This window comes from Epinephelus moara, chromosome 11 (assembly GCF_006386435.1).
Source record: "Epinephelus moara isolate mb chromosome 11, YSFRI_EMoa_1.0, whole genome shotgun sequence".
Taxonomy (NCBI): Eukaryota; Metazoa; Chordata; class Actinopteri; order Perciformes; family Serranidae; genus Epinephelus; species Epinephelus moara.
The window spans coordinates 18010449-18025226 of NC_065516.1; the positions used below are offsets into that span (position 1 = coordinate 18010449).

At 40.7% G+C, this 14778-nt stretch overlaps 1 protein-coding gene across 1 annotated transcript; it reads left to right on the forward strand.

Annotated features, from left to right (window-relative positions):
- Nucleotides 1-60: 60 nt before the first annotated feature.
- On the forward strand, nucleotides 61-12698 carry nom1 (nucleolar protein with MIF4G domain 1). Its single transcript, XM_050056213.1, has 11 exons — nucleotides 61-1221; nucleotides 1317-1429; nucleotides 3084-3279; nucleotides 3843-4166; nucleotides 4279-4389; nucleotides 4746-4916; nucleotides 6253-6374; nucleotides 6525-6657; nucleotides 10110-10241; nucleotides 10345-10454; nucleotides 12107-12698. The coding sequence occupies exons 1-11, from the start codon at nucleotides 280-282 to the stop codon at nucleotides 12282-12284; spliced, it is 2532 nt and encodes an 843-aa protein (XP_049912170.1). The 5' UTR covers nucleotides 61-279; the 3' UTR covers nucleotides 12285-12698.
- Nucleotides 12699-14778: the final 2080 nt, after the last annotated feature.

Below are 14778 nucleotides of genomic sequence, written 5' to 3' on the forward strand. Positions count from 1 at the left end.
CCCAAAATAAAATACGTCATCACCGTGCGCCTAGTCTGTAGCGTGACCCCGGAAGTAAATGGTCGCATGCTCGCGGGTCAACAAACAAAACTGTCCTCATGGAGAAACATGTGCCGTTTTAAAGATATTTAAGTGTTTAAAATAGGAACGAGTTTCAGCCTCTGTTAAACGTATGCCTTGTGTTTTAAAGCGTCTGTAGTTCAGTAACGTTAGATTGTTAGCTAACCTGAGCGGCTATAGCTAGCGGCTACTTTAGCCGGTTGAGTTTAAGTTGTAGAGATGAAAGGGAAATGGAAGCAGAACAGCAAGAAGAAGAAGACGAAGGGAAATGCTGTGTTACAGAAGTACATGGTGGCAGTGGATGAGTTCATTAAAAGCAAAAGTGGCACTGAAGAAAGGGACAATGACCATGGTTTGAGGTTTGTGAAAAAGAAAAGCAGAAAGGAGCTGCGCAAACAGAAGCGAAAACTGAAAAAAGCCAAAATGAAAAGTCATTATGAGGGTAAAAAGACCCTCAGTTTGCCCCATAATGATGGTGAAACCTCGGGGATATCAGCTGAGGAACAGCCCCAGCAGCAGCAGCAGAAGAAGAAGAAGAAGAAAAAGGAGAAAGCAAAGAAAGAAGTGTCACAAGCACAGCCCAGTGATGCTCCTACTAAGAAATCAGACAGCTCCAAAACACCAGCATCCTCCAAAAAAGGCAAGAAAATCAACAAGCTTCAGGAATCAAGAAAAATGGCACTTTTGGAGGCAAATGAGCAGGAAGACAGAGAAATAAAGAAGTTAGAGCGGTACCTGGGATTAAACAAGAGGAAAAACAAGAAGAGTCTCCCTCAGTCCTTTGTGGCTGATGGACTGGATTACATCCTGGGTATGCTTGACTCTGGCTCATCGACTGTGGGGATGTATGATGATGATGATGACATGGACATGGCCAAGGATAACTTTGAAAAGCTTGATGAGAATGACTCTCAGCTGTCAGATGAGGATGAAGAAGCGGAGGATGAGATGGAGAATGAAGACAGTGATGAAGATATGGGTTCAATTGACGATGAAAATGAGGTGGATGATGGCGACGACGATGATGATGAAATGATTGATGAGGAGGAGGAGGAAATGGAGGATGAGCAGGTTGAAAGTGATGCAGCTGACTCAGACAATGAAAATGAAGAGGAACCAGAAGAAGAGGAAGCAGACACATCAGGCTCAAAGTCAGAAACTGTGAGTTTTATTATGTCTTTTGTTATTTCATTACCAGTGACACCTCATATGCTGTCCAATGGATCTAGATGCACGTTACATCTTTCAATGTCCAGGTCAACGCTGCAGCAGGCAAGTATGTGCCACCTCACTTGCGAGGCATTGGAGATGATAAACGCAAAGCTGAGCTAGAAAAACTGAAGAGGAACGTAAAAGGCCTGGTGAACAGGTAACCGTCTCACCACAGCACAGACAGAGCACATTCTCCTTTTCACAAAATCAGATGCTGTATTCATAAGCAATAAAACAAACCACTGCTCAAGGTAATATACTCAGGGGCTTGCTGGAATGAATAGTAGCTTGTGATAGATGTTGTTTTTAACATGAAATTAAAAAAAAATCTGTGTCATTCCCTTGATTTCATGAGTAAATTTACTGTATTGGATTTACACAATTTTGCATTATATGCCAAAAACATAGATATCATGTCAGTATCAAAGTCCTACCCCCTTTCTTTCTGCTAAGTGTAAGAAGTTATCTGCTGATGTATCTTACACATTAGGACATATGTACAGACAGGCAACAAATTAAAGAAAAAAAACTGACTCAGTAAGGTGTTGGGCCACGAGAGCTGCTTTTTTTTTTGTCAAGATCTGGACACGATTAATCTTCATACATGCCACAGAACATGACTGAATGTAAATTGCTTAATTGCACCATCTACCTGTGTGGAAGCATATTTATTTGTTATGTTTCTCCACTCATTTAATCGGGATTTTCTTTTCCACACTTAGCAGAAAGAAAGGGGGTAGGACTTTGGTACTGACATGCATGTTTTTGGCATATAATGCAAACATGTGTATATCCATTACAGTAAATATACTCATGAAATCAAGGGAATGACATAAAAAATGTTTGTTTGTTTGTTTGTTTTTAATTTCACAGGATTGTTAGAGCAAAGCTACGTAACTCCAGTTGGAAAAAAAACCCATAATCTATATATATATATGTGTGTGTGTGTGTGTGTGTGTGTGTGTACACATATATATATATATATATATATATATATATAATATATATATATATATATTTCCAGTCAATAGACTATTACTATGTTTCAGGGTGCTCTGTCCATCCCTTTAGATAAAATCTGCAAGTCTACCTTCATCTTAGAGATAACTAGCACTAGTTTCCAGGACTGTGAAAAAGTTGCCATTGCCCGTAGATGCTCAGCTGGGTCCTTCTTTCTAATATTCACAGGTGATTTGCAGCAAGATGTGGAGCATGTTTGTAGATCTCTAATCAGGATTTACACAGACATATTGTAGCTAAAGCTATAGACTTTTTTTTTTATCATCAAGTTGTTTTTGTCTTCTTATCAATTGTTTTGTCTGTAATATGCCAAATAAATAAAAATGCTCATCACAATTTCCCAGAAGCCCAAGGCAGCTTCTTAAAATTGCTGGTTTTATTTGCCAAACAATCCAAAACCCAAAGATATTAATTTCACCATAATATAAGACAGAAAAATGAAACAGATCCTCCCTCACATTTGGGAAGCTGAAACCAGTGAGTGTTTGGCATTTTTGCTTGATAAACAGTTAGTCGATTATCAAAATTGTTTGCAATTAATTTCTTTTGATTTACTAATCGATGAGTTGACAAATAAGAAATCACTGCTGCGCAAATGCAAACAGAAGATTTGAGGAGGAGATTGTCCTGCAACTAACAACAAGACACAAACTAACGTTCTTAGTCTTGCTACATTATTAGAGGAGAACTTACGCTTCAAATATTAAAGGATTTTTGCAGATGTAAGATATACATTGAATGGATTCTTGCAGGTCAATGTTGTGAGTGTGATAATTTTCTGACTTCTTCAGGCTGAGTGAGCCCAACATGGCGTCCATCAGTGGTCAGCTGGAGGAGCTGTACATGAGCTGCAGCAGGAAGGACATGAATGATACCCTAACGGAGGTGCTGCTGGCAGCCTGCGTCACCCCGTCCCTGATGCCTGACAGACTCCTGATGGAGCACGTCCTGCTTGTCAGCGTCCTCCATCACGCCGTCGGGTTGGAAGTAAACACACCTTATTTAATTCTTGCTCGGATGGAGCTTAATTTAACAGGTTTTATTTTCTGGGGGGATTTCCATCAGGGGCCCTCAGTTCACTGTCTCATCCACTGATAAGAGAGACAGTAGGAAGCGAGTAGACTTTGATTTTGCCGCCCTGCATGCGTGTGAGAAAACAAAACCACTGACATGAGAACTGACATCAGATTTTAAATTATTCATTGCAGGCTTGTTCTTCCTGAAAGAGATAAGCTGCTTTCACACATCTCTACTGTAAGCTAATGCTCTTTTAATGAATAGGAAAGTGATGTCTAACACCTTGGTTTCCTTTGCTCAAGGTGTAATTGGATTGTTATCTGTCGGTTGTATTGACTCTCCATCCTGTAAATGACCATAAACAGAATCATCAATAAAATCCGCCACAGTCAACAGTTGCCTTTCGACACAGTTTGAGAGATTATTAAAGGAGTGATGCTGTTATATTGGACCATTATTTATCTGTCATCGTCCACAGATATTAACATACAGAAATCCCACGTCTTTAATATTCCCCTTTGATCATTTTCCAGGTGGGAGCCCATTTTCTGGAGGCAGTCGTGCGGAAGTTTGACGAGGTCTACAAAAATCCAACTGAAAGCAAGGAATGTGACAACCTGGTCGCCATCGTCGGTCACATGTACAACTTCCAGGTGGTGCATTCTGTCCTCATCTTCGATATCCTCAAACTGTTTGTCGGAGCCTTTACGGAGAAGGACATTGAGCTAGTTTTGTTGGTTCTGAGGAATGTCGGCTTCTTGCTGAGGAAGGACGACGCTTTGGCTCTCAAGGAGCTCATCTCTGAAGGCCAGCGCAAGGCCGGCGACGTGGGGTCAAAGTTCCAGGATCAGACCAGGGTAAGGCAAACAAAATTACCTTTTACTTTTACCTAAAGTCTTCTGGCGTCTGCATTGACTTGTATTGCAGTTGGAAGCTTACCTAACAGTTTATATGCATGAATGTTCTCAGGTGCGTTTCATGCTGGAAACTATGCTGGCTTTGAAGAACAATGATATGAGGAAGATCCCAGGCTACGATCCTGAGCCTGTGGAGAGACTGAGGAAGTTGCAGAGGACTCTGGTGGGTGATTTTCACAACATGACCAGATTTTTTGTTTGACATATCCTAATTTCTCCACATTAGTGAAAACCAATATTGATTTTTTTTTGTTATGTATAGCCTATAGGCACTCATACTGAAAAGGGTTACTGTGTTCTTTCTACATAGTTATTGCTGTAGTAGCGTCCACTTGTACCACCAGGTGGCCCCAGAGTTCCACCTTTACAGACCCAAAGTGTTTCAGCATGACCAGCAGAGTGGCTGTCTCAACAGTTTTCCACTTCAGGACTGTGAATGTGGTGTCCTTTAATATTTTACAACTAGTGTTTGCCTGCTAAGTGAACACATGGCTAACAATGTGTAAATGTGGTCTTCAGATCCAGCGCAGTGCGGGAGGCAGCGACGTGAAACTGAGGGTCTCTCTGGATAACCTCCTGGCAGCAGAGCAAGTGGGCCGCTGGTGGATCGTCGGCTCCTCGTGGAGCGGAGCGCCCATGATCGGCGAGCAAGGAAACACAACCTCAAAACAGAATACTGCTGAGGGACAGGTAGAGCACTGAAACCACCCATAACAAGAATACAGTAGTCATCTCAGTATAGATCTGCGTTGGAGGAAGGCGTGTTTTGATGTGGAAGGTTTCAGCCATGCCGTGTTGCAGTAAGCAGATACTGTGTGTATTACTCTGTGTTGCAGCATGTCTAGCATCTGCAGGGTTGTATTTGGTTTATTTTATTTCTGAATTAACTCGTTTATTTTTATGTTATCTTCAAATTTGATTTTTTTCCCCAACATTGATTTGAAATTAAAGTAAATGTTTTGTCACCGAACATCAGTCATCCATCACCATCATTATGTGAATTACATGTGTTAGTACAGTGTCAGTAGGCCACGGTATATTTTAATTGTTTAGAAGACAGACAGTATTTCCATTTTTGGTCAGTACTAATTGGTCAGTATTCAGGCTGAGTATCAAACCTCAGTACTTTTTGGTACCAACTAGATATAGCACCTGCACTAAGTATAAAAAAGTTCCTTGTACAGATTCACAATCTTGTTTAATTATTCCTCATGCACACATAGATCAAAATTTAGCTGAATTTGAACTAATTTATTTACACTTTTAGTAAGTTCTGGTACTGTTGCAGATATATTTTTCAATGTCAGCAGTCAGTGTTGTTTTAATATTGGTACAAAAACTCAGGCATCATATCAGCACAAGCGTCAAAAAAGTAAACTGACACTCAGCTCTAGGTCTGCGCAGTCTGCAAAATAACAGTCATATTGTTATCCTTTTGAAAGAGAATACAATATAAGTCACAATTTTAGTGAGTCATTTTTGCATTACACTTTCACTGGAAAAAAAAGAAAGAATAATAAGGATGTGTTTGCCGGTTCTGTACCAAATGAGCATGTTCCCTTATGTCTGGAATGTGATTTGTAGGCTGGGGTGTCTCTCTAACACCACCGTGCTTCATTTATAATGCTATGTTGTTAGTTTATTGTTTGTTTATGTGCACATATAAAAGGAACAAATTATAGATTCAGTACAAATCACTCTTTATAGAAAGTGGGTTAGAGAATATGCAGATGAGGTCGGAAACCAGAGGAGGGCTTATAAATTGACCCCACCCTGACCTTGTTTAGTCGAGGAAAATTAATAATGCACATCTTATGGGGTGAAGAGTTACTAAATAATAAATAAAACAAGGTTAAATAAGAGAAACATAAATGAAATAGGAAATAAGCAATGAAAATTTGGATATTGCATTTGATCATATTTCACTTTTGATCATATTTTTATTAATTGTGCAGCCCGAGCAGATCTAGTCAGAGCTGTTTACTAATGTCTCACGAAACTATTGTCATTTTTTCATTTGTTTCAGTTCAGTGCCAAAGTCTTAGAGCTGGCCAGGAAGCAGAGGATGAACACCGAGGTCAGGAGAAACATCTTCTGTGTGATTATGACCAGCGAAGATTACCTGGATGCCTTCGAGAAACTGCTCAGGTGTGTTATCACTCACCTCTGCTGCGTGCCTTTATGTTAAGTTGGTTTACCAAAGATTGAAAGACAGAAATATTAGATGCCGTGTTTTATTTTAAAGCAGCCCAGCTGTAAGGGTGATGTTTTAACGCCTTTTATTTGCTCTGTGTGAAGGATGGGCCTGAAGGACAAGCAGGAGAGGGAGATTGTTCATGTTCTGATGGACTGCTGTCTGCAGGAGAAAAGCTTCAACGCCTATTACGCCGTGCTGGGAGAGAAATTCTGCTCCCAAGATCGCCGCTTCCAGGTACTCTAACTGATAAAAACCCACGCAGACTGACAACTGAGAATAAAAAGTAAAACTATTCTTGAAAGTAGACATGGGTTATTGAAAGTTCTTGAGCCTGCAAGTTCTCATTATAAAAATTCGAAGTGTTGTAAAAGTAATCAAACTTGCAATTTTGAGTCCTCGAATTTGACGGAATTTAGCTTTAAAGGCGCTGTATGTAAGAATGTGGACAAAACAGTTACTGCACTCAAATTCAAAATACTGCTGCGAGTCGTGTCTGCCCCCCCTCCCCTACAGATTCGAGGTTGCTAGACAGCGGCACGCTGGAGACTGATTTGTTTGCCCACGGGCGGCTGCCGTGGCAGGGCCGCGTTGCGTCCTTGATCTTCGGTTTTCCCGTCCTTGATCTTCGGTTTTCCAGCGGACCGTTCGAGCAAGTCCAGCTTCTCTGCTCCTAACGCTGCTGCCGGGATACAGCTGAGGAGACTGCTAATGCTATGTACCGGGACACTGCTAATGCTGCTTGCCGTGCTGCTGTAGCTCAGTCGTAACTGCGTGACTGGTAGACGACAGTGGGTGGCGCAACAGGCCAAAACACAAATTCAAAACATAAACATGATTTGCAGACCATAAAATATTTTTTTAAATGCGAATATTCTGGCTGTACTATTGTTGTCGGTGAGATCAGTATGTTATATGAACATTATTCCTTAGTCTCTGTGACATATTAGGAGGATTTTACGACTATTTGCTTTAGATTTCTTACATATAGCTCCTTTTAAAAGTGTTTAAAATGTCCTTTTTGGCATAGTTTTTATGTTTTAAAAAGGTGTGTGAGCCCTGGATTTTATCAACCACGTCATCATCAAATAAACTGAACCTTGTTCCATAAAACAGGCTTACAACACAACTACAGTCAGATTAGTACATGCAATTAATAGTCTTTCTTCTAAACAATTATTTCATAAGTTAACACATGAAATTGTTACCTTGAGGGCAGTAAATTAGGAAAAATGTATAGTAAGAAAGAGCCCTCTTATTAATTCTTTCGAACTAATTTGCAAGATCAGTACCAACAATGATTTTAATATATATACAAAATATAACAATATTTATTCGTATAGCACTTATCTAAACAACATTACAAAGTGCTTTACAAAGCGCATAGAAATACGACAACAAAACAATACACAGGAAATAAAACACAAAAGTTACAAATAACAAACGTACACATCAGGCATTAAAAGGTAAAGCTTTCCTAGAAAAGTATCTTTTAAGCAATGATTTAAAAACAGGTAATGTGCTAGCCAGCCTGATCTCCTCAGGCAGAGAATTCCAGAGCCTCTGGGTCTTGATGACAAAACCCTGGTCAGTCACCTCTAGTTACCAGCCTTGACCCAGGGACGACTATCGAGGGTAGGCTTGAGGATCTCAGGTCACACCTTGGCGCAAAGGTAGTCAGAAGCTCATATATAACTCGGCGCTAAACCTTTAAAAGTTATTAAAAGAATCTTAAAATCAATTCTGAAGTTAACTGGCAACCAGTGGAGGGAGGCGAGAATTGGGGGTGATGTGTGACCTACGATTTGTCCCAGTTAAAATACGAACTGCAGCATTCTGCACTAGTTGAAGCAGAGCTACTGAAGATTTACTGAGGCACGTAAACAATGCATTACAGTAGTCGAGGCACGAGAATACAAAAGCATCAATTAGCTTTTCTAGGTCAGAAAAAGACAAAACTGATTTGATTTTGATAATATTTCTTGGGTGGAAGTAGCAGGATTTAACGAGATTATTGACATATGGTTCAAGGTCCACAGAGAATCAAAAGTGATGCCTAAATTTGTCGCTGTAGATTTTATAAGTGCGTTAATATGCTGAATCTTATGTTGGTTAATAAAATATACGATTTCCTAAAGCCTCAGGTGATGATTTTAAATTGCTTGTTTGTCTGACAAACGCTCCAAAACCTAAACGTGTTCTTTTTTCATCACATAAGGCAAAGAAAAGCAGCAAACCCTCCCAGTTTTGTGATTGGAACGGGCCAGGTTTTTGTTTGAAAATTTTACTTCAGCAAATAATCATTGATAGTCGCAAATTGTTTTTCTGTCAGTTGAAGAATCGATTAATTGTCATTTCATTAGTCATAATTTTATTGCAAAAAGTAAAAAAAAACCAACTATAATATTAATAATGTGTATTTCTTCCCCTTGTGCATACGTTGATTCTCATATCAAATCACAGTGGAAACTTCTTATAGTGATCAAGGCTATCTGGGTCAAGTTGATCTCTACTGGTGGATGATTTTTTCTTTTTGTTTATTTCTCATGCAGATAGTTGACATATATGTATTTTTACATGAATATGAAGTAATGAAATGGTAAGCTTTACTATTTACTAAATTTTGCTGACAGTGTCAAAATACACTACAGCTGTTTTACTACCTGGCCATTACGTGACATGATGAATTCCCTGAAAGGGTGACAGGAATTTCCCCCGTGGCACGCGCTTCCTGCCTTCACCAGCAGCTATGACTCACTCTCTTTGTTTTTGTAGACTACCATATAGCCTGACAAACAACAAGTTTCACTGCTGCAGCTTGTCGGTTTGTTTTTGGCAGTTTGACATCAGTTCCGAGGACACTATGTTTTTAATTGAGAAAAAAACCCCGACTTATTTTTCCCGTCATGAATTCGGTTTGCACGCAGCACCAGCCTCAGAGTCCGATCTACTTTATTATCCCACGCAAGGAAAAATTCATTAGGGACAGTGCTTCAGACATAAAGACACCATAAAATTCACAGTGAAAACAATAGCAAACAGACTAAAACCATGACATAATGATACTAAAACACATTTGATCATATGAAGGCAGAATACATAAAAAATGAAGTCAAATAAAAAGTCAGTTGATCTAAAAGTGCAAGAGTGCAAATGACCAGCTGTACACTCTCTCTGGTACTTATTTGAAAATGGATTATTTGCACTCTAAAGGTTGGGTGGAAAATTATACCTCACTCCAATCAATGAAGCCAGTTTACCGTTCATTTCATCATGAGAAAATATAAAGAGCTTTACCTGTTTGATGTGTGTGCCCACACACTCTCTTAAACTGTGTGTGACCTGTGTGTGGCCTGTAGTTCACCTCTGCAGTGTGGGAGCCTCTCGCACCTCTCACCTCCTGATATTATTTGACTCAAAGTGTGACTGCAAACAATGGGGGTGAGACCACACTTCCTACTTTGCTGCCAGGTAGGCCGCGGGTCCGTATCAGAGACTGATGACCATTGTCCTTCATCAAAGAGCTCGGACCAGAGCTGGTGGGAATGTTTGCTTTTCACATGTAAACTGGATCTGGATGAGAGGATTACTTGTGCAGAGAAGCCCGTGTCTGTTGTTAGCCCTCTTGTTTTTGGAAATCGTTACTGCAGTTGTACAGTCTTTTAATTTAATGTTTTGTGTTCTCTAAGATGACTTTCCAGTTCAACCTATGGGACAAGTTCAGGGAGCTGTCCAACCTTCCCAGCAGCACCTTTAACAACCTGGTCCAGCTGGTTACCCACTTCCTTCAGAAGAAGTGTCTCTCACTCTCCATACTCAAAGTAAGTGATGCATTACATGCTGGTTGAAGCTTTCACTGCATTTTAAACTATATTAAATCTTAAAACATATTCATCACGGTCACCTCTGTGTTTTTCTGTGTAGGTAATAGAGTTTGGAGAACTAGATAAGTCCACAGTGCGCTTCTTGCGTCAGGTGCTCACCAAACTGCTCAAGGACCTTGAGCCTGAGGACCTAGTCAGCATATTTGGAAGGTGAGCTTCTTTGTTCATATACTCAGTTCTTAGAGTTTTGAAGATTTAAACATGTAAATTAATTCAAAATAAGGGCACATTCACACCAGGATAGTCCGGGGGACTTGAAAAATTTCACACCTTCATTTGGTTCGGTTCGCTTTCACACTGACTTTTTAAAGCGGACCAAACCACCTGGACAATATCACGTAGTTACAACAGCTGCTCGTTTGGGGGCGGTATTGCCCGAGACGAACACTTACCAGGAAGAAAAAAAGCATGAGGAAGAAGAAAACCCGGCTCATCGATTGGCCAGGACCGAAAACAGAAATTCATTGTGCGTAGCACGACTGTGATACATTGTCCTCTGACCATATATCAGTAAGCGCCTGCACCTCCTCACTACTCCACGTCTGCCCACGAGACATTTTCCAACTATTTCTTTTTTTTATCTCTGCTTCTCATGGTTTGCACAGCTGGCTTTGGTTTTTTTTTCTACCTAAAATGCACTGTGCTCTACATCACTTCTTCTCTTTGGTTCACTTCCTTTCTTTGGTTCACTGGATAGTCCGTTTGCATTTCCCACTGTAAGTGAACTGCACCAGGGTTCACTTGCAAGTGAACGGAGACCCCCAGTTTTCAAGTGGACCAGGGTTTGCTCGTTTGGTCTGCACCAGAGTTCGAATTAGCGTTCACACAACTCCAAACGAACCAAACTATCTGTGGAAGTGGACCAGGGTTTGCTCGTTTGGTCCGCACCAGAGTTCGAATTAGCGTTCACACAACTCCAAACGAACCAAACTATCTGTGGAAGTGGGCCGGGGTTTGTTTAAAGCGGACCAAAGGACCAAATAGCACCAGTGTGAATGCGTCCTAAGACACACTGAAAAACAAACCTATAAGGCTGTGCTCGAAATCCCATACTAACATACTATTCATACTAAGTATGACGTAAAAATGTATTATGTTTGTGACGAGAAACGCCTGTTTGTTCACTAGATGAGCAAGAATTTCTTAGTATGAGATGTGAGCTTCCTGGACAACCGTCCCAAAATGCAATGCCGTCAATACTGTTTACACAACAGTAACCTAACACACCTAAATGCCTATACAGTTAAGAGGAATAATTTAATATTTAATAATTTAATTCACATTAAAATATTTAATAATAATAATTTGCCTTAAAATAATACTAGAAACTGTTAAATAAAGTGGAACAGGTTATGTTGATTTACATTTGGAATTAACAGTTTTCATTCAACAGTAGCTTAGCCAGGTAATGTCATGATCGATACAGTCATGTGATGCAGAGAAGACACCTTACTCGAGTATATTTCAACTGTCTGCTGGTAATGGCATACTTAACTGTTAGTGTAGTAGGCAATATGCAGTACATACTTAGAGGTTATGTATTTAGTTATAAACCAACATATCTGACATATCATCCTGTCAGAACCATAAATGTCTGTGCAAAGTTTAATGGCGATCCATCCATTGACATATTTCAGTTTGGTGAAGAGACCAAAATGGAGCCACGCTGCTAGCATGGCTTAAAAAGTTTATTTTACCTGTTAGGGAATGTTAACCTCAAGTAGCCCACGTCTTGTTAAATCACTCCTCTCCACTGTGTGAACATCTCAAATCAATGTCCCTCATTGTCTCCCATCCACCAGGATTTCAGGAATTCCCAAGCTAGGAATGCTGCGGGAGGGCTTGAAGCTTTTCATCAGCCACTTCCTGCTGAAGAATGCCCAGTCACAGGGACCAGCTGAGCAAGCAGCCATGCTGTCAGAGCGCGCCCAGGTCGCCACCGGAGCCATGGAGGCCAAAGAGGCCAAGCTCAAACTGTAAAACGCGGACACACACAACCACACACACCAGGGAACCAAACAGATCTAACAGAACTGTGGGACAGACGAGGGCTTGTTATCAGGAGCGAACCCAAACCTACAGTTTTCTTCAAAGAAGAATAAATATGTTTGTGATATTAAATTAATATTTTTGCTTTGGGGAGTCCTTGTACATAATTGTTACCATGAAGATTTTTAAATGTTACTGATGCTTTAGACACACACCAGTCTTAGCACAGTGCCTATTCTACAGTAAGTAACTACAGTGTTAGTTCCATGACGATTTGATAGCAATACCCTGGATATTTTCTATAATTCCCAAGTACATTGTCCATACTGCTGCTTGTATATTTGGAGTGTCACAATTTGTAAAACATCGGTCATAAATGCTTCAATAAATCACAGATAAATCACGGACGTTTTGCCTGAAGGTTTGACTCCACTGTGAAAAGACACAAACAGTTTTCCTCTTCTATGCCTTCATGTTTTTTTCTGCGCCCGCCCTCGTGTAGGCAGTGTACAGCAAGAGTTAATATTGCCAAGTCCAGACACCTGGAACCATTCTTCTGGGCTTTACTGAGTCTATTTACACTCTTACACAAAATAAAGCACGTTCTAATAAAGTCTTTCTCGGGCCTTTAACGCAACTGATTAGTGAATATTTGTATGTTGTTATCCTTTTCTGTTGATATTTCCACTTGGCCTGCTGTGAGTGTGACATAAACAAGAGCAGCGAGAACAGAGAGGGACGGCGGTGTCGTTCATTCGGTGTTTACACACCCATGATGAAATGACCCCGGGGCCTCGAGTCTAGCCTATTCTGTTTGCTCGCTGACACCAGTATCTGCCCGCATGGTTAGCATAGCAGAGTCATTCTGTTACATTTGATACTTGCTCCTATTAATTAGCTCCATCGGTGCGGCCGTATCAATCTGAGGCTGGAGCGTGGCCTCGGGTCAGGCATGGGCCACCAAGGTCAACCAGAGGAAATGTCCTTCGCTGTTGAAGGGAGAATTGTTTTTAATGACAAGATGCAGGGTAGCAGTGGTGTTTTTATTGAGAAACGATGGAAACTACTGGGAGGAAAAACTTGAGAATTTCTCAGTGACAAGGTGGAGATAGTGGGATCAATAGGCTCACTGTGCAGGCCATACACAGGCCATTGTCTGCAGCCGTGAGCCACAGAGTTACCATCAGCTTTACCTGGTGTACTCTGCTTGGGCTTGACCCTCAGCTGAACTTTGATTTAGTCTGCTAAAGCTAAAGCAAACAGCCGAAGATAACCAACAGATCGCTTAGTAATCCTGCTACAAATGGCACACAATCAGTCAACCCCTGCTATAGTTTAACGCTGATGACTGCGGGAACAATGGTGACAAGTGTAGCCCCATGTTGTGGACTGTGCTTTCTGTAAAGTAGCCTAAGTAGCACAGTGTAAACCCACAGCACAGTCACACTGGGAATCAAAATATATTAGAATAAACGACCCGACTGGAAGAACATCATTAGATCATCAACATATTAGTTAATAACACACCCTAAATAAATAAATGTGTTGTGTGGGTAGGGAAATTAGGCTGATGGGATGTTTGGTTTGCATTTGAGGAAGTCCACTTTTTATTTATTTATTTTTTTAGCCCAAAGCGCGGCTTACAGTGTGTTATACTTACCTATTGTTGTGCTATTTTTGGTTTAAAATAAAAAAGATTGCCTCATGTTGTGCAAAAAACAGGTAAGATTTGACGGTTTATGTCTATATTTGGATACAAAACATGTAGGCATAGGTGTATATTTTGGGGAGGATGCAGTGGACATGTCCCCTTGGATACTTAGAAAGTGTAGAAGTAGCAGAGGACTTATATTTTGAGAAAATCGAAGACATTTACACAATGAACGGATGCAGAAAAGGCTCAAAAAGGTGTGAAAAATTCACCAGAATGGAGGAAATTAAGTGTTTGATGCTCAACATTTTCTGTGCATGGACCCATGTGCCCCCCCCCCTAAATGTTGAAATTAATCAACCCCTATTATACGAGATATAAAGGCTGGTAACAAATTGGCATATTATTTTTTTCATCAAGTAAAAATCCCCAACAATTAAACTATGAGTCCCTCTTCAGGCTTAATAGATTCCAAATGATTTCAGCCCTGAAAATAGTGCCTGAGCAGCCAAGATGTCCCTCAACAAGCCGCTCAAAAGGTTTATTAATGCGAGCCCATTGCTAGTGTGGTGTGAAATGTTTCCTCCGTCTGCCTGCCTACTCGCTGTTTGCTCTCACTGCACGTTTGCACAGATCCGACAGCGCTATTAACAGTAATTCCCATGACCCGACCTGTCAGAGCAAGGAGAAAAACACGAGCCTCTGTTCGCATCCGCGCTGAGACACTGCGAGCAAACCGTAAATCAAGGGACTATATTTAAAACACACACACTCACACACACACACACACACACACACTCGAACACAGATTGGGGCCAAAATGCCAGCTGAGCT

Coding starts and splice junctions, on each gene's coding strand:
- nom1 (XM_050056213.1), top strand. CDS start 280: ATGAAAGGGAAATGGAAGCAGAACAGCAAGAAGAAGAAGACGAAGGGA. Junction 1,222..1,316: donor CAGGCTCAAAGTCAGAAACT/GTGAGTTTTATT, acceptor TTCAATGTCCAG/GTCAACGCTGCAGCAGGCAA. Junction 10,242..10,344: donor TCTCACTCTCCATACTCAAA/GTAAGTGATGCA, acceptor TTTTCTGTGTAG/GTAATAGAGTTTGGAGAACT.